The sequence below is a fragment of the Manduca sexta genome, chromosome 17 (assembly GCF_014839805.1).
Source record: "Manduca sexta isolate Smith_Timp_Sample1 chromosome 17, JHU_Msex_v1.0, whole genome shotgun sequence".
Lineage (NCBI taxonomy): Eukaryota > Metazoa > Arthropoda > Insecta > Lepidoptera > Sphingidae > Manduca > Manduca sexta.
This window is the reverse complement of record NC_051131.1, coordinates 3,471,403-3,491,517: the sequence shown is the minus strand read 5'-3', so window position 1 is coordinate 3,491,517 and position 20,115 is coordinate 3,471,403. Positions and strand designations below refer to the sequence as shown.

The 20,115-nt window shown below is 34.4% G+C and overlaps 2 protein-coding genes across 2 annotated transcripts; both read right to left on the bottom strand.

Moving 5' to 3' along the window:
- Window positions 1–1,850: 1,850 nt before the first annotated feature.
- Window positions 1,851–5,066, bottom strand: LOC115442376 (luciferin sulfotransferase-like). Its single transcript, XM_030167400.2, has 7 exons — window positions 4,840–5,066; window positions 4,625–4,759; window positions 4,173–4,272; window positions 3,260–3,579; window positions 3,058–3,152; window positions 2,797–2,977; window positions 1,851–2,055 (listed from the first exon to the last, which is right to left on the bottom strand). Exons 1-7 carry the CDS (start codon window positions 4,922–4,924, stop codon window positions 1,931–1,933), a joined length of 1,041 nt encoding a protein of 346 aa, XP_030023260.1. The 5' UTR covers window positions 4,925–5,066; the 3' UTR covers window positions 1,851–1,930.
- Window positions 5,067–7,077: 2,011 nt separating this feature from the next.
- Window positions 7,078–12,546, bottom strand: LOC115442374 (luciferin sulfotransferase). The gene is made up of 7 exons (XM_030167398.2): window positions 12,335–12,546; window positions 12,124–12,258; window positions 10,512–10,611; window positions 9,780–10,108; window positions 9,590–9,684; window positions 9,332–9,512; window positions 7,078–8,893 (listed from the first exon to the last, which is right to left on the bottom strand). The coding sequence occupies exons 1-7, from the start codon at window positions 12,417–12,419 to the stop codon at window positions 8,769–8,771; spliced, it is 1,050 nt and encodes a 349-aa protein (XP_030023258.2). The 5' UTR covers window positions 12,420–12,546; the 3' UTR covers window positions 7,078–8,768.
- Between the last annotated feature and the right edge of the window lie 7,569 nt (window positions 12,547–20,115).

The following is a 20,115-nucleotide window of genomic DNA, read 5'->3' as shown; positions in this document are numbered from 1 at the left end:
TTCGTGGTATCAAGACATCTTTCTCAGCATATTATTCAAAATATTATGTGATTAGCCAGAAGATTGTAAATAGGCGCCTTTCACATGTCCCGATTACCCGAGTTTTTATTTTGACGGAGTAGTTTGACAACATTAAACAGACAAAACGTGTTACAGGCAATTTTTAGCGCTGAACTATCGCTAACAGAACAAATCCTGTTGATAAAACGAAAGTGTTGTACGAAATTTTCTTTGGATTATATAATACCTATTATTGAAAAGAAAGCGACCTCGAATTACATGAATACTTCCATAATAATTTAATATACTTGCGACAATAATTTACTTGCGATTCAAATTTACAAATATCGTTTTTGTATATCGTAGAATCAGTTCATTCTCACGAATGCAAATGCGCATTATTACTGGCTGATAATAATATTGCGCGGCACCACGCTGGTTGTATGACATGAATACTTATTATAATTGACAATAAACTAAAATACCAATATTGAAAAATCGACATTTTCCGGAAATCCATAAAAAAATTTGTTATTCTGGCAACACTTCAACTGCTAAAATAATTCTGTCGAATTAAAAACTCGACTATGCCAAAGACAGAGAAAAAAAAACTCGACTATCTTTGCTTGACTATAGGTAACCGAATACCGATATACAATACACGGCACATTATAGCCGCAATACGCGGTACGTATGAACTCTAAATGATTGCTACACTTAACCAATAAGGGGTACCCAGCAACTGCAACGTGTGAAAATGCTCTCAGTTTAGGACTTAGGAGACACAAACAACAGAGACAATTGGATTTTTGAATTTGCGATGGTTGGAAAAGTCTGTGAATTCATCAATAGGGAATCAAGCGATTAAAAGTTCCTCCCTTGTTTTTATATTTATTTGATTTATTAACTCAGACTTATATTTTATTTAGCCTTGTTGTATACTTGTAATATTTAATGTGAAATACATATTTTTCCTCCGAAACTTTTCGTGTGCCAAAGTTTGTAAAGACCAACAAACCTTGTAACGTTTTCATCGTTAAAAGGTTCTATAAATTACAAGCTCTAACTCTAAAATATACTCTACATCTTTGTTGAAAACTGTTCGCGTTGCAAGCCCATTATACACAGAACCATCAACTTAAATAAAATGAAATTGTCTACTGTTCCATTAAAAAAATCAACATATTTTATGTATTCATATGTAAAGGTAAAACTGGAAAAATAAAACTTATTTGTGTCCTAACGACAACTTACCTTATGAATCTAGACTCTAATATAGGCCTATTAATATATTCAGAAAAGGCAAAATATAGAGATTAGAAAGAGAAGAAGAAATTATAACTCATTGCACGTAACACAATAGCAAGCAGTCATTTTAGGTTTGTTGCCTCCGGAGCAGTGGCCAAGTCGGGGAAGAGTTTTATAGGTGGTTAGTCTGTCATGTACAGTCGAGCCTGGCTAGTTAGATGTGACCGTAATGTTTATTTTAGTCAATATGCAAGTAGTATTCTGTTCGTGTTTGAAGGATGTTAGCCCACTAGGTCTAATTATCGATCATTATGAAATTTAACGTCAAATCACGAATGCAGTGCAAAACAAAACAAACATGTCACAACTTTATCTCCGAAAGGATAGGCAGAGGTAATTAGAGAATCCACTTTTAGCCGCGTGTGTTCCGTCGCGTGATAGGTGGATCCAGACTTCGAGCTGGTACTTGAGAGAAAAATCCAATCTCACTTTGCCTCACCCAGGATTTCAACCCGGTACCTCAGGGCGATGTCGTTCCGCAGCACGGTCAGCCAGGCAGTTATTATTCGTCATTAATTTACATAAAATAAAAGAGCTTAGAAAAGAAAACTTTATCTTAGAATCACATTGTACTTTAATTTTATTCGTTTATATTATACAGCAGTTCGGGTAAGATAATGTATTAGATCTGTATGTCCTGCATGCTGGGGAACCGCAGGTCGGTGTCTCGCAGGTTCTCGATTATCCAACTCTCTGCTTGTTTGGTCATTTCCTCGTCGAAATAATCACGCCAACCGCCCGATTTACCTGATAAAAGTAACATTTGCATTACAAATAAAAATATTCCATAATGAAAGCGTTATCTATAATTTGATTGATGTATCAAAATAAGTCTATAAACATATCTGATAAAATAATGCGTTTATCACAGAAGGTATCACTTTAAACAGAATATAATTCTATCGCAAACCCTATCAATCATATTCATGTTCACTGCCCAAGTGCGCTACCACTAATGTGTTAAGGTGACTGACAGAAAGCAAGAATATGGATTCATGCATTATAGTACATTACCGGTCCTTTACACAATCTAAATGATTTAAAATTTGATGTTAAGCTGCAACCTAATGCCCATGAACGCATACAATTAAGATGCTGCGCTGCTTTTGGAAAGAAAGAACAGGTAACGAAGTGTACGGGCCTCCAATTAACGTATTATCTATAGACATTATATTTGTTCAAAATCTGAACTGAAATGGCAACCAAAACGTTACTGTTAATACCTATTTATTCACTTGAACAACAAATAAATTTACTTATTTGACTATTTTTTTTTACATCCAGGTTTACATTTAGACTTGAGTTCTTATATTAAGAGCGTCACTAAAGCGAACATTACGACACGCTTTCAATGTTGAAATCATACCTAAAGTCAGGTTTACGGATTACAGTAAAGTTGAGTCGAATACAATGAGTGTAGTACATAACGCCAGATTTAGTACGTAGTACGTATATATCGATGGGGCCTCAGAACTTAAATGTACTAACCTTGTCTAATGAACCGCTCCCCTTCTGCAAGAAGCCCGCAGACTCGCATATCTTCGAAGTTAACTGCCTTATTGTTTTTGAAATTGTCTATCTTCATATGATCACAAAGACCCAGAATTTGTTCCTCTGATGGCTCTTTGCCGAGGAATTTTGCTATGCGACGTATATTTGAGGGAAGATCCTGAAGATAAATATGATATTTATTTTTATCTTGTAAGCACTCCCTATTTAAATCTTTTTATAAATCTTGTGAATGTTTACCTTTTTAAGATCTTCATAAAACAGGAACAGCAAATTCGGATGGTGTCTCTTTTCCCAAGCTTCTTTAATATGTTCAAAATAGGGAGTGAAAGTAACTGAAAATAAATAACTAATTTTGAATCTTTGTTTTTCATAGAACTTAAATGACGAAACAAGCAGGAAATTATGAAACGCAAGTTTGATTGTATTATGCATTACTTACATAAACCATTAATGAACATGTTCCAGAATTGCTTAAAATCTGAATATAATCCTATTGGCACAAATAATTTCGCGTGATGGTATGAAGACACAGCGACGTCTCTTGGGTCCCGAGCCACGTACACCACTTTCGTAGTATCCAGGAGATTGGGAGGCAATAATGATAAAGGCACATGTGTTTTGATGAAGCGGGGGTCGGGTGTTTTGGCTAGAATTTCAACAGGTAACATCTCAAAAATTTTAAACATTTCCTCAGCTTTTTCACCAGTAAATTGTTTTTCGACTACTTTTTTTGCTTCATCGTCTATGAACATTGGCATTCTGAAAAGAAAGGAAATAAATGTATACTTTATCTTTAATTAGATAATTTATTCATTACATCATCATCAGTCACATAATTTCCACTGCTGAAGATGAGCCTCCCCTAAAGATTTCCAGACGGACCTGAAAGCGGCCTGCATCCAGTGCGTGCCTGCGATCTTTATCAAGTCCTCTGTCAGCCTTGCAAGTGGACGTAATGTTTATTAAATTTTATAAGACAATAAAATTTTGATCTTTATGTGAGATCAAGTCATTTTTAAAATTCTTGCTCTTAGAAATCATGTCGGCTGCTTAGAACTTTAGGTATTTTTACACTATCCCCCAATTTGTTTATAATGCCTGATTATATTGTATATTACTTGCCATTCGTTTTTGGTGCTTTCAATTCATTTCATATCTGATGACGATAAAGATCAAAGATGGCAAAACATACATAGCTGACTAAATTATTTTGGATCTATGGAAATAGACCCCCATTTAGCCTAACATAATCCGTTGCTTTGTTGCTTACTAAGGAGTCACTAACTTGGTATGGATTTTGTTTTAAATTCTGGAATGACTCCTCAAATATGAACTAATATTTCATAACTTACTCCACAAACTGATATCTCTGTGTAAGCAGGGTTGACTTGGCCGTTTCGAAGTCAAAATCTTTAGCTATCAGCCACACTAATTCTTGCGTCATTGTAGTACCTAAAGATCATAATGTGTAATATTTATTTATGTCATCTACTTATTTTTGCGGATATCATAAGAAATAACACTAAGTCAAACCATGTCGGTCCTACTTTAATTATTTTTAAAAGGGCGATATAAATACCTAAAGTGAATTAGTACCAATAAAACGTAAACTCAGTAATAGTATAGTGACTGCAAAGTAATATGAACCTAGAAAATGACCAAAATTAAACAAACATTAAGAACGAAAAATGTTTCCGTTACATTGAGAATGTCCTCAACATCATCGTCAATATTACAACTAACAAAAAAAATGAAAAGGACTGCGAGAAAAGTTTGCCAAATTAATAAAAATAAAATAGTAAACCTGATCGCTGATATGTCGCCACGACAGTGTCCCTGGGCCGCAAAGGCATGTTGTAGATACTGGCTGCATATTTCTCATACTCCTTTGGCGCGCTATAGCCCTTGGGGCCAATACGAATGAATTTACTCATAAACCCTTGAAAATATTAAAGATATTAGTACTTATAATAACCCGAATGTGACGTGGTTGCATAAGAAAAATAATTTAAATCATACCATTAAATGATTTTGCCATTTCTTCCGATTCTTTTGAATCGAAATCTCGGATTTCAAAAGGAAAGTTTTCAATTTTGCCCGCCATCTTAACAATGCTTACGTAGTAACTAGTTGTTACTTCCTCGGTTCGTACACATACACACAATGGTGACTTCACTGATACTTGTATATAAATAATCAGTATCTTTTAGAGCGCAGGTTGCAAGCCATCTTATCTACGAAAAATATATTATCGAAAATGTCACTTTGTATATTAATAATTTGATAACTATTTTTATTATACGCTATCAGCCGACATCTACATTATTTTGATAACAAAAATTATAATTGCAACTACGGGGGTTCACAATAAATACTCAAAATAATATAATGTTTTTAGAATGACGCAGTGAATTTCGTTCAAATAGGATTAGTCCATTGAAAAGTTACATTTGGGGTTGCGTTTTTTAGAGGACGCAATTTTATTTTTTAGAAGTGTAGGGGGGGTCAGTGTAAAGCTACAGCCAAGTTTGTGGGGTCGCCACCCTTGTCCCACGGCCGCCATCTTGGGTTGAAATGGTTTTACGATGTATCTCTTAAACTATTTATCTAACAAAAAAAAATTATAAACATTTTTTGTTGCAAATTAAATTCTCTACAACTTTGGTCCAGTAACTTTTGTCGTAGAACTATAAATAAAAAAGTTATAAGCAAAAATGTTAAGCAATTTGTTTTATTTAATTTAATTTAATTTCAAAACAATCTGTCCCAAAGCGATTCAGGATCCAAGTAATTCGCGTACAAGCCGACAACCGCGGGTTTGTGTTGTACGTATTATGAACCTTATAAACACACGTTCTGATGACGTTGCAATGGACATTGCTTAACATTGAATTTCTTAACATTTTCGCTTATAACTTTTTTATTTATAGTTCTACGACAACAGTTACTAGACCAAAGTTGGAGAGAATTTAATTTGCAACCAAAATGTTTATAATTTTTTGTCAGATAAATAGTTTAAGAGATACATCGTAAAAACCATTTCAAACCAAGATGGCGGCCGTGGGACAAGGGTGGCGACACCACAAACTTGGTTTTAGCTTAACACTGACCCCCCCTACACTTCTAAAAAATAAAATTGCGTCCTCTAAAAACGCAAGGTAAGGCCTAAAAAATGTAACATTTCAATGGACTAGATAGCTTCATCATATTATGCAATTATTAGTTTATGTCATTCTAATCTTATCAGCTTCTTTATTGGGCACCCTGTCAAGTTTATCGGACGTATTCATATTAGAAATATTATTTACTTCTCTACCAAAACTTGGAATCCATAATAGTATTGTAATGTAGTTATCAGTAACCTAAAATCTAAAATTGTAACATACCGATGTCTGTACATTATAGACATTGAAGGAAAACTAATATTCGGGTCATTTTTAGAGCAACAGACGCCCAAACAAAGTTTTTACAATTTTTGTTTTCCTCTCTGTGTGTTTGTACACGCGTCTCGAAAAATGACTGAATGGAATTGAATGCAGTGTCCATCGAAATATTGACGTCTAACTTAAATTATAGGCTTCATTGTATCCCGATGAAAAAATATAAAGCGGAACTTTTATTCCGAAAAATATGTTTGCCGCTAGCAGAGCCGCACGCAAAAGTTAGTAATACATAAAACACGTATTGCCTGCCACCTATTGTGTAGAATGTGCGCGAATTTATTTCTATATGAGCTACGAAAATTTGATCTCCCATTATATTTTAGTTTTGTATTGCAATAATACAGATCAGGAGTTATACGATATTTCTGATACATACATATTAAGCATCGTCCATCTATAGTTGAAGCATACTCGTAATATTATCCTTAATTAAAGGTAAAAAATGTCAATAATCTGGGAGTAGGGGTGTGAGCTCTTGAAGGAATCCTATAGCGCCCATAGAGTTGTTTAATGTATACTCAGTCCTATAAATTACTTGTTTGCGTGTTTCAGCAAGAACAACAACTAAACCTACAACATAAACAAATAAAATTAAGAAAAAAAACAATACTCTGAGCTTCCATTAGTTAATACAAAAGAAAAGCTGATTCTTTCATAATTGTAATTTATTTAATTCTATTACTATAATTAGCTGGCCTAAATTGTAGCCTATATATTGCACTTAGAGTTATATCGATTGTTTCCATTTTCAACTTATATTGGTTTAAACAATTGTTGGCGAGTCAAATAAATAAATAAATAAAAATAGCTAATGTTTAAGAAAACTAACATTTATTAAATAAATTTAGTTGTAAATTTTAACAACACTACCTCGTGTAGATATAATTTTGACACACGATTAAGATAAGTTACTATTACACAATAAGTAATGCAAGTAAATAACAGTGGCTTATTGCATATAAACATATGATATTATATCTAGAAAACTTAACAAAACGCAAACACTAAAACAGCATCGTACGGTTGTTACCAACTCGTTAGCAGCTCGGTTTGTTCTATTCAAACGATCGTGTTGTGTTACTAAAAGAACTAACTCACAACATACTCACTCCTATGCCAGGGATAGCGAACCAGTAGCACGAGTGCCAGTGGTGGCACGTGACAAAATAATTCGGGCACGCGAGTAATATGCTAAACATTCTATGTGCATCTTTCTTTGAGCTTCACTTCTCTTAACATCAGGTGCAGTGAAGCCACTTTGCCGAGTCCCGATAAAAACAAAACAATACTAAGTTGGGGTTATAAAAAAGTCACTAAAAAGGGGCACTCGGATAGATGAAACTGGTCCTGGATGATACGTTTCGGGTCATTTTTTTTTATAAATAATGACACGTTAACCACGTTAACAACTGAAGGTTTGCATTCAATGTTCTATGCTGTCATTATTAACAACAAAAGTTGACCTTTAGGAAATTTAGCTACTGTTTTACTTATATACGAAAAAGGAAAATAAAAATATGTAAAGCATATCGATGCTTTACATATTTTTAAGTAATCGTACTTCGATAAAGCTTCAGGAATTCTAAATATATTGGTTTTGTTTTAAACAAAAAACTATAGTATTTTAGTGGTACACAGGTGGAATTATGATGATACACATTTATAATTATCAGTACAGCCATAATGGCACATTTTTTTTAAGATTTAAGAGTAAAATTAAATACATAATACATTTAACATCATTAATGATTTCAGTATAATAACATTTATTATGCAATAGTCGAAATAATATATTTGTATAATCATTAAAATCTTTGCATTTTCTAACAGGTTTTGGCAATTTAATATATACTTACGATCCATCCCGGCTTCGCACGGATAGCAGAACATAATATTATACAATCGTATCAAAAATATACATTTGAAATAAGTATCTAAATGATTGCTACACTTTACCAATGAGGGGTACCCAGCAACTGCAACGTGAGAAAATGCTCTCAGTTTAGGACTTACGACACACAAACAATAAAGACAATTAGATTTTTGAATTCGCGATGGTTGGAAAAGTCTGTCAATACATCAATAGGGAATAAATCGAATATAAGTTCCTCCCTTGTTTATTTGATTTATTAACTCAGACTTAGATTTTATGTAGCCTTGCCGTATAATTGTCGTATTTAATGTGGCAGAGGTAATTAGAGAATCCACTTTTGGCCGCGTGTGTTCTGTCGCGTGATGGGTGGATAGGAGACTAGCCTAGACAGATAAATCCAGACTTCAAGTTGGTACTTGAGAGAAAAATCCAATCTCACTTTGCCTGACTCAGGATTCCGACCCGATACTTCAGGGCGATGTCGTACCGCAGCACGGTCAGCCAGGCAGTTATTATTCGGCATTAATTTACATAAAATAAAAGAGCTTACATAAGAAAACTTTATCTTAGAATCACATTGTACTTTAATTTTATTCGTTTATATTATACAGCAGTCCGGGTAAGATAATGTATTAGATCTGTATGTCCTGCATGCTGGGGAACCGCAGGTCGGTGTTTCGCAGGTTCTCGATTATCCAACTCTCTGCTTGTTTGGTCATTTCCTCATCGAAATAATCGCGCCAACCGCCCGATTTACCTGATAAAAGTAACATTTGCATTACAATAAAAATATTACGATAATGAAATCGTTATCTATAATTTGATTGATGTGTCAAAAATAAGGCTATAAAAATATCTGATAAAATCATGCGTATTTCTCCGAAGGTGCCACTTAAAGAGAATATTTTTCCATCGCAAACCTTGGAATCTTGTTCATGTTCACAGCCCAAGCGCGCTGCTACTAGTATTATAAGGCGACTGAAACGCAGGAAAAGCATGGATTTATGCATTATAGTATTAAGACTGCCCTTACACACTCTAAATGTTTACTAACATCTTTTATTAAGTTTTTCCTACTATCCATGAACGCATACAACACCAAAAAAACCTTCGTTGCGATACTTTTGGAAAGAAAGAATAGGTACCGATTAGGGAAAGGAAGTGTTTGGCCTTCCTGAATTTAAAAACTACTAACCTCGCCTAATGAATTGCTCTCCTTCTGAAAGTAACCCCAAAACTCGCATATCTTCTAAGTTAACTGCCTTATTGTTTTTGAAGTTGTCTATCTTCATATGATCACAAAGACCTAGAATTTGTTCCTCTGATGGCTCTTTGCCAAGGAATTTTGCTATGCGACGTATATTTGCAGGAAGATCCTGGAGATAATATTATATTCATTTTTATAAAGTTCTTATAAGTATTCACAACTTGTTTAAATCTTGTGAATGTTTACCTTTCTTAGATCTTCATAAAATAAAAACAATAAATTCGGATGGTGTCTCTTTTCCCAAGCCTCTTTAACATGTTCAAAGTAGGGGGTGAAAGTAACTGAAAAACATTAAGCAAGTTTGAATCTTTGTTTTTCATAGAACTAAACAAGCTGAAAATTACGAAATGCAATATTGATTGCATATGTTACTTACATAAACCACCAGTGAACAAGCTCCAGAAATGCTTAAAATCTGAATTGTACCCCATTTGCACAAATAATTTCGAGTGATGGTATGACGACACAGCGACGTCTCTTGGGTCTCGAGCCACATACACCACTTTCGTAGTATCTAGGAGGGAGGGAGGCAGAAATGACAGAGGCAAATGTGTTTTGATGAAGCGTGGGTCGGGTGTTTTGGCTAGAATTTCAACAGGTAACATTTGAAACGTAGAACAAAATTTTGAAATTTCTTCAGCTTTTTCACCGGTATATTGTTTTCCAATCGCTTCTATTGCTTTAATGTCCATGAACATTGGCATTCTGAAAAGAAAGAAAATACATTTATACTTTACCTTTAACCAGATAATTTACTATTGCTTACATAACATTATAAAATTTTATAAGACACAATAATATTTAGATTTTAGTAATCGTGTCGTCTGTTTAGAACTCTAGATATTATTACGCTACCTACCTAACTTGTATATTTATAAAGCCTAATTATATTGTATGTTATCTGCCATTAGATTCTGGTGCTTCATATTCTGATGACGATGAAGATAAAAAAAAGCATTAACATCATTAGCTAATTACGTTGTATTGGGCCTATGGAAATAGAGCCCTTATTTTTTCCTACATAATCAGTTACTTTGCTCCTTACTTACTAGCTTGTTATGGACTTCGAGTTAAAATCTGGAGTGAACTAAAAAATTTCATAACTTACTCCACAAACTGATATCTCTGTATAAGAACGGTTGACTTGGCCGTTTCGTAATCAAAATCCTTTGCTATCAGCCACACTAATTCTTGCGTCATTGTAGTACCTATAATTCATAATGTAAAAATTTCCAAAAATTAAACAAACACTGAGAACGAAAAATGTTTCCGCTGCATTGAGAATGTCGTCGTCATTTTACTCATTAAAAAAATGGATTCCTCATTAAACCAAAACTCCACTACTCAACCAAGTTTAGGGAACAAGCTAAATATATCGACTTATTTTTGAACCCTCTTTAAAAAAGTACTGGCCATTAAAATTTAAAAATGTAAGTTGAAATTACATTAAATATTTGAAACTTAAAAAAATATAATCTAAAAGAAACCCTTTTCGAAATATGGAAGGAAAACTGAACTAAGTCGCAGAGTACGAGATTTTCTTACGTACAAAGTTAAGAGATCATTATTTTTATTTTTTTGTTCTTGTGAAAAACGAATTTCTCTACTGCCTTATAATTTTTGTGACTCTTGAGCGTTATGTCACGTCGTCATTTTACACGGGAAGAGATGTTTAGGACTGTGGGTATGTTGGAAGCTGGGCGCAGTCAACACGCAACCGCAGAGGCTATTAACACGCAACCAAGCTTAATTTGCCGATTATGCCGGCTACAGGAGACAAGATCTTTTTCTGCAAAATAAGGCAGGGAGGTAGTCCCAGATTATAACTCGCCAGTTGGTAGGAAGACTCCAGTCCCAGCACGAAATGGTTATCAGTGACCAAACTACCAGAGAAAAGTTACATGAAGTCAATCGTCACTGCAAAATCTTTAGGAAGTTAATTCTTACCAAGGCGGAACGATAATGATGTGGGCTGAAATTCGACTAGGTGGCAGAACAGATCTCGTTTGTATACGAGGTAATATAAATGTGTAAATACCGTGACGAGATTGTGCACCTTATGGTCATCACTCATAGACAGCAACTCGTCAAAATTTTATGTTCATGCACGTGCACACACCGCAAGGCTGAGGATGAATTTGTTCCGCGAGTACAATATCACCCTATTGTAGTAACCTGCTCATACCGCTGATCTTAAACCCATTAAGCATGCGTGGGATTTGCTCGGGAGAAGAACTTTCAGTCATTTTCCCTAAAAGTTGAACACGGAAGAAGAGCTTTTTTCACGTGTTTCCAAAGCATGGACCCTTATTCCACAGGCGACAATTGATAACATCATTCTCAGTATGCCACGCCGCGCCATTGCCGCTGAACGACGGCGCTACAATCGCCGCTAATGCTTTAGGAGGTCTAATACATAATTAAAAAGTTATTAGGAATATACTTTCAATTTACTTTTATTTATGCTGTAGTATTTTTTATTAATATGATTTTTTTTTTTTGGTTCCTGCACTATTAGTTTTGTGTAATTTTTTTTTATTTTTCACTAACTAGTCTTTTATTAAATTGCAAAATTAATTAAATTAAATTGAAAAAATAAACTGAATATTAAATTACACTTCTATTATCTTTCCCTTGTTGCCTAGACATTGTTGAGTTGTGTATTACATAGATTGAACTACGAGAAAGTTTGTAAAATATATAATAATAAAATAGTAAACCTGATCGCTGATATGTCGCCACGACAGTGTCCCTGGGCCGCAAAGGCATGTTGTAGATACTGGCTGCATATTTCAAGTACAACTTAGGCGCGGAATAGCCCTTGGGGCCAATGCGAACGAATTTATTCATAAACCCTTGAAAATATTTTAGATATTAGTATAGTAATCCAAATATGACGTGGTTATATTACAAAAATTATTTAAATCATACCATTAAATGATTTTTCCACTATTTCCGATTCTTTTGACTCAAAATCTCGGATTTCAAAAGGAAAGTTTTCAATTATGTCCGCCATTTTAACAAAGTGTACTTGGTAACTAGTTTTTGCTTCTTCGGTTCGTACACATACACACAATGTTGTCTTTACCGAAACTTGTATATAACTAATCAGTATCTTCTAGAGCAGCTTGCAACTTACAAGCCTTCTTATTTACGAAAAAATTATCGTAATTGTGACTTTGCATATTAAGAACTAGCTTTTGCCCGCGGCTCCGCCCTCGTTATGAAGATTTTCGGGCTAAAGTTTTCCGTTATAAAGGTCCGTTATAAAGTTCCGTTACGTTATATATTTTCCCGGGGGCCTATGTTCTTCCCAAGGTCTCAAACTGTCTCCATACCAAATTTCACCTTAATACGTTGGGTAGATTTTGAGTTTAACACGTTCAGGTAGACAAATGCAGCGGGGGACTTTGTTTTATAATATATTTTTGTAGAACTGTTTAAGAGGAACAATCCCATCATACATCATTGTTGTATAACTTTAACCGTTTACGCAGCGCACGCCATGGAAGCTCTCAAAACTAATAAATTTTCCCCGTTTTTGCAACATGTTTCATTACTGCTCCGCGCCTATTGGTCATAGCGTGATGATATATAGCCTATAGCACTCCAGGAACAAAAGGGGCTATCCAACACAAAAATAATTTTTCAGTTCAAACCGGTAGTTCCTGAGATTATCGCGTTCAAACAAACAAACAAACTCATCAGCTTTATATATAAAGTATAGATATGATAACTCGTGAGGTGATAAAATATTTTTGTTATACGCTATCAGCCGGCATCTGTGACATTATTTAGATAATAATTATTAAATTGCAAGTACGGGTCCACATTAAGCCCCAAAATAATATGTTTTAAGAATGACGCAGATAATTTCTTTCTCACTGGATAGTTTCAGCATATGCTCTTGTTAGTTTTTATCATTGTAATCTTAACAGTTTTTTCTTGAGACGCCCTGTCAAGTCTATCGAACGTATTCATAATATATACTTATATGATATTTACCTTTTCTCTCACATATTAGTCCACAATAATGTTGTAATCACTAGCTCGAGTACACAAGCTCGAGTAGATATCGTAAAATCTATACATAAAATAATAAAATTGTAACAGGCCGCTGTCATGAACATTACAGATATTGAAAAACTAATATTAGGTTGTTATTATTAGAGCAACAGAAGCCAAAATAACAGTTTTTAGAATTTTTGATTTACTGTTTATATGTTTGCATGCATCACGCAAAAATGACTGAATGAAATTGAATACAGTTTTCATCTAAATATTGATTGAAGTCTAACTTAAAATGTTCATTTTATCATGGTAAAAAAATAATAGTATAAAGCGGGGTTTTTATCCCGGAAAATATATTTCACTCTGGCGGAGCCGCGAGCAAAAGATAGTGATATATAAAACAACACGTATTTCAATATGAACTACGAAAATTCGATCTCCCACTATATTTTAGGTATGTATAGCAATAATACAGATCAGGAGCTTTACGATATTTCTGATACGTGGACCCAGTTTTAAGCATCATCAATCTATAGTTAAAGCGCAGTCATAATCTTCTATACTTATAATAAATCTGTAGAGAGGTCAATTCTGTACATGAAATATATTTCCAAAATAACTATCAGGGGGTGATTAGGGATCGATACTGATGCCAAAAATGCAATTAGTAAAATTTTTGTCTGTCTGTCTGTCTGTATAACCGTTATAGAAACAAAAATTACTCGACGGATTTTAACGAAACTTGGTACAATTTTTTTTCATACTCCTGAGCTGGTTATAGTATACTTTACATCACGCTACAATTAATAGGAGCAGAGCAGTGAAGGGAAATGTTTGGAAAACGGGAGAAGTTACTCCATTTTTGAAGCTTCCGTCGCGTGTGCAACCTTAATGGTTAAAAGTTCCTTCGATTTCACCAGGATCCCATCATCAGACCCTGACCGGACAATTGGACCACCTGCATACCACCATACATTAAAAAAAACATCCCGACAAATTGAGCACCTCCTCCATTTTTGAAGTCCGAAATCCACGCGGGCGAAGCTGCGGGCGAAAGCTAGTTATTAAATAAAGGTAAAGTGGTGATAAATCTGGGAGAAGTGGTGCGAGCTCTTGTAGGAATCCTATAGCGCCCATAGAGTTGTTTAAGGCATAGTTCTATAAATCACTTGCTTACGAGTTTCAGCAAGGACAACAACTAAACCTATGGCATAAATTAATCAATTTCAGAAAAAAAAAAATATTCCGTGTCTACATTAGTTAACCTAAAAGAAAATCTGGTTGTCTCGTAATTGTAATGTTATAGCCGAATGTTAAGGATAACTAAAAATTATTAAGTACATTTAGTTGTAAATCTTAAGAGCACTACCGCGTGTAGATATAATTTTGACACTTAAGACTAAGATAAGTTAAAATTACACAATAATGCACGTAAATAACAGCGGCTTATTGCATATAAAGATATGATATATCTAGAAAATACAACAAGACGCAAACACTAAATCAGCATCATACGGTTGATACCAACTCGCTAAAAGGTCGGTTTTTTCTATTCAAACGATCGTGTCACTAAGAGAAAATACTTACTCCCAAATTCTACGCCAGGGATGGCGAACCAGTAGCACGAGTGCCAGTGGCGACACGTGACTAAATAATTTGGGCACGCGAGTAACATGCCAAAAATTGTATATGCAAGATTAAAAATTAAAATTAAATACATTCTACATTTAACATCATTAATTATTTCAGTATCATGCAATAGTCGAAATAATTTATTATAAACATTTAAGTAATTGCATTTTCTAATAGGTTTTGGAAATTATATACTTCAAGTTACGACCCATCCCGGCTTCGCACGGGTAGCAGAGCATTATATACAATCGCATCAAAATATACATTTGAAATAAGAGAGTCAATGCTAGTATAAAGAATATTTTTGCCTTGTAGATAATCATTAAAAAAACATAAAACGTAATTAAAAGACATACTAAAATAAATTTAAAACAAATATCAAGTTGTTTCCTGCTACGATAAGATTTGATATTACATTTGAACAGTCGAGTTATTTACACTAAACACATTTACACAAACCAGATGATTAACTAAAAATTCAAGCTTGTATAGGTAACGAATCTATACCTTTTTTGCTTAATGGTTAAATAAAATTTCATTAACATTAATAGGTATATAAAAATATAATAATTATCAAAAGCCCAATTTGTTAATTTAAATATTTATAAAATTCTGGAAATCTTTACGTGAGGCCTATATTCAGCAGTGGACTCAGTACGGCTGATTATGACGTTGGTGATGATGATGAAAAAATTATTAATCATGGTCAATATTATAAATTTCGTAATCTAAAAGTAGTAATTTAACAATAACGAAAGAAAAACTTGTTGATACATGGTGTTCGTCAAAATCTGAGATACCTAAACTTACTGAGATATTAAAAATCTCATAATTAAAATACTATTTTAGCGAGAAAGCGCGCGAAATCACGAACTTAATATAAATCAGTTGTTGCCATTTAAAACAAAAAATATTTGCTAAGAAATTGTCTAAGCCTCCTCCCCTATACGCCAAAAAATACTTTTTCCAAGTAATAATAATAATAATATCAGCCCTGTATTATATACTTGCCCACTGCTGAGCACGGGCCTCCTCTACTACTGAGAGGGATTAGGCCTTAGTCCACCACGCTGGCCTAATGCGGATTGGTAGACTTCACACATCTTCGAAATTCCTACAGAGAACTTCTCAGATGTGCAGGTTTCCTCGCGATGTTTTCCTTCACCGTTGAAGCGAACGATAAATTCACAAAGAATACACACATGATTTTAGAAAAGTCAGAGGTGTGTGCCCTTGGAATTTGAATCTGCGGACATTCGTCTTGGCAGTCCGTTCCACACCCAATTAGGCTATCGGAGCTTTTTTTTTCCAAGTAATAGTCAAATTAAAAGTTCAGTAAGTCGAGAAGCCCACTTCAAATTGGTTCCATTTCGGTAAAAAAATCACCACATACACTTAACAGGTTAATAAATGGATTACTTATTTACAAAAAGATTCAAATTCAAAAAATAAAAATGTCTCAAAAACACAAATAATTTTTGAAACATCTCGGATTACAAATGTGAAGACAATCGATGTAAATTTAAGCCTTCTTCTGACCTACTTCTGTTGGTTCATCAATCATGTCACATCCTTTATAAACATAATAGGAAAAATGGCATTTCACAAATATAAACGATAGCTACTTCCTTGTATTATACATATATTATATCTGCTCACTTATCTTAACAAAGCCGTAATAAAAAAGCTGGCTATAAATATAAATTATAATGTATTAGCGAACATGTAGGTGTGGATAAGAATTTTATGCGAAGATGTTTACAAAAAGCAGTTTAAGTACCTACTTTCTGCTCTACATATTTTTTTTTTTATTGTCACACTCACTCACACCTTTTATCACCGAAGGGGTAGATAGAGGCACAACGAAGAAGCACCCCCACCCACTGCTCCCCGTGTGTATTCCATACTCTGATGTGATGAAGGGCAAGCCTATTATATATGACACAAATTCCAGATTCCATGCTGTTAGTGAGTAGGGGAACCCGAGGATTTAGCACTGCAGTCGTACCGTAATACAAATACGTCACCAAAATCTCAGAACCCAATGACGTATATCAGAACCATTATTTATACCATTCACGTTAATACTGTCACAACTACATGAGTTACTTATTCTATTGGTGGATATTATTTAACACCTTTTCATTAAATTCTTAAAGTGTTTAAGTATATTAATTCTTTGCAACTTCCTTATGGACTAGCAACGCCTTATAAAACTTGTGAGCAATTTGATCTGTAATAAACACTCACGCGGTGTGAATTCAGCAAGCGGCTTATAATATATTATTATGGTTTTTACTTTATATTTTTAACTTCAAACGGATTATCTTATGTATTCAAACTTTCATACTATTCTCATCTCATCGTCATCTTTATAACACGTAATTAATTTCGGCAAAAAGTAATGCTAAAGTATATGTAAATTGATTTGGTTAGTTTCATTAGTTGATATACGTTGTTTCAATTTTTTACAATTAATATGTTAACTATGGGTACTTTGTGTATATACAGAGCATTGCGCCTTTTCGGTTTTCATGGGTAGGCAGAGTGTAACACACCCACATTTCGCCAGCTATGTCGGTATTCCTTTATAAAATCAAACAAATATTACTGAGCAATCGTGTGCAATAAAATATAGAGAAAAACGTAAAATTTTGTAGAGCGTTAAAGCAGCTAAAGATTAATTTTAATTGTAATATTGCACAAATTATATTGGAGAAGACATCGATGACTTAAAGTTCAAACTCTAGTTTTCTAGCTCTAAAAATAGCAAATAGGTAATATAGCTAGTTATAAAAACTTGTTTTTTAAAGGCAGGAATATATTATTAACTAAAACCGCAGTCTTCACGATCCCTCGAGATCTAAACAGAAACGCACTTCACACCGATATATCACTCTATATAATATGTAAAATTTGGCCGCAGTATGAATGGGCTGACTTATACCAATGGCATATTATAGCTTTCTTAGACGAAACAATTCGCAATCTAAGTGAAATCTGTGGCTGCACTAACGTTCACTCTTCCCGATTCTAATTTTCATCCTTAGAGGTCGACCACGTATTACCGATTGATCGATTGCGTAATATTTTGGGTGGCACTATTCTATTGACAAATATTCACTATCATACGTCAAATTTTTGCTGGAAAACGTTACTTATAGAGCATGTACTTCGAAAATTAAAAAAAAAGGCTGGCTACCATATTTTAGTGTGCAAAAGACTGCAATATTTGTAGCATATATGTAATGTATGTATTTTGAATATGATGAACAGTTAAAATAATAACAAGAATACGTGTTCTGCGACACGGAACTATGTAAAATATGTGTTTCTGCCTTTACTTGGAACGCGCAGTTGCAATAAAACCAACAGCGGGGTATGCAAATTCAATAATAAACTTGAACATCAGTAATCTATATTCTGAAATGTTTCCAAGATGAGTTAGGTAAAATTTAAATTAAGTTAGGTATTATCATGTAGATATGGTTTGGTGTTGATATATCTCTTTATCTTTTATCAGGTAAATTGCATCATATAGCTGTTTACAGTAAAGATAGCAAGAAAAGCAAATACGTGCTAGAAGATTTTTCTTTATTAAAATTCAAGTTATTGTTTTACTAAACAATGAACTATGCTATGCTACGGAACTCTATCACAACGAACAACAATTAGACTCGTATAAAGTTGATTTAAATAAACAAAACAAAATACAAAGTTATTCTTGATATTTATATACTAATTATACGATCCAATGTAATGGAAAACTTAAGCGGATCTGCTAAAAACTTGTAAAAATGGTGTTTTAATTAGGAAAGGTAAACTTACCCCATTTTTAAGATGGATGCCACTTTATGATTATAACTAGCTTTGGGGAAAGCAGGAAAAATTTCATCTTGGAGCTCCTCGTGAAGAAAAGGTGATTCTACGCCTTAGGACCCTACTCCCAGCAAAACGACACCCTAATCGTATTTTAAAAAGCTATATACCAAATTAATAATACATATTATAGAAAAAAATGAAACATTTCCATAATATGCTAACTTTACTTTGGATGTTTGAATATTTTTCTAATGTAAATTATTGTTTTATTCATTTCATAATGAAAATGTCTCAAATTTCATATTTCGTAAGTACATTTTTATATGGAAATTTTTTGAAATCTGCAAATTCTCGATCTCGTCCGCCTTAAAATATGGAACGTATGCCCAGGGCCGTTTGTTTGGGGGAGGGCCCGAAATGTCATTATAAAGGGCTAGCCTGCAGGGTGACACCTTTTTTACGATGCAGTCTAGGTGTTATAACCGACGTGTTCCGCCCATACGGTTACAAAATATAACCCGACTACCGTAAGTGACATTCCTGTAGTTTATTCACCACGTCGCGGATTTAGATTCTGCCACGAACGTGACGTGTATGCGATTTAGCATGCATGTTTTATATTTATGCGGTAATGTTACGCATTCAATGCACCTCGTTCAGGGTGACGAACGCAGTCCCATACAATGCTTTGTATTTTTGAGTTTTGGATGGTTTGTTTTTTTTAACACAGATAAAGACGACAGAAATAAATGTAAAAGCACACACATTTAACAATCTTTATATATAAAACGGATTTTTGCAATATGTGGTAGAAGGTTTACCAACTCAGTATACGGTGATGAACAACACTGATTTTAAGCTATACCCCACCATTATAGCACAATAAATCTTTCCAAGCGTGCGGCCAGATGCAGTATAAAAAAGGTATAATATTTTTATAATAATAATAAGCCCGCAGGGGCGGCTTTGTGGCGAGCCGACGGTGAGTGGCGACACCGCGTTCCCTGATTCCGTGCGGGCTAAATGAGACCCCCTGACCCTTGGCTTGCCTTAACTGGCCGGCTAGGGGTGGAAGTCGCAAGAGCTAAGAACCTCAGCTCCAGGGTGGAAGTGCTCAATCTGAGTAATAGCGAGGAAACCCGCTCCGGGATGCAATAGCGACCCGCGATGGTGAAATCGGTGCACACCTCTCGACACCCTTAAGCCACCCGCACCGGTGTAGCGTCCTTGGCTTACGCCACTTATAG

What these genes read in the sequence shown, in the direction of transcription:
- LOC115442376 (XM_030167400.2), bottom strand. Translation starts at nt 4,924, where the DNA reads ATGGCGGGCAAAATTGAAAACTTTCCTTTTGAAATCCGAGATTTCGAT. An exon ending in AATGGCAAAATCATTTAATG is followed by an intron (nt 4,760 to 4,839) that starts GTATGATTTAAA and finishes AATATTTTCAAG; the next exon opens with GGTTTATGAGTAAATTCATT. An exon ending in GGAGCGGTTCATTAGACAAG is followed by an intron (nt 2,056 to 2,796) that starts GTTAGTACATTT and finishes TACTTTTATCAG; the next exon opens with GTAAATCGGGCGGTTGGCGT.
- LOC115442374 (XM_030167398.2), bottom strand. Translation starts at nt 12,419, where the DNA reads ATGGCGGACATAATTGAAAACTTTCCTTTTGAAATCCGAGATTTTGAG. An exon ending in AGTGGAAAAATCATTTAATG is followed by an intron (nt 12,259 to 12,334) that starts GTATGATTTAAA and finishes AATATTTTCAAG; the next exon opens with GGTTTATGAATAAATTCGTT. An exon ending in GGCGACATATCAGCGATCAG is followed by an intron (nt 10,612 to 12,123) that starts GTTTACTATTTT and finishes TATGAATTATAG; the next exon opens with GTACTACAATGACGCAAGAA.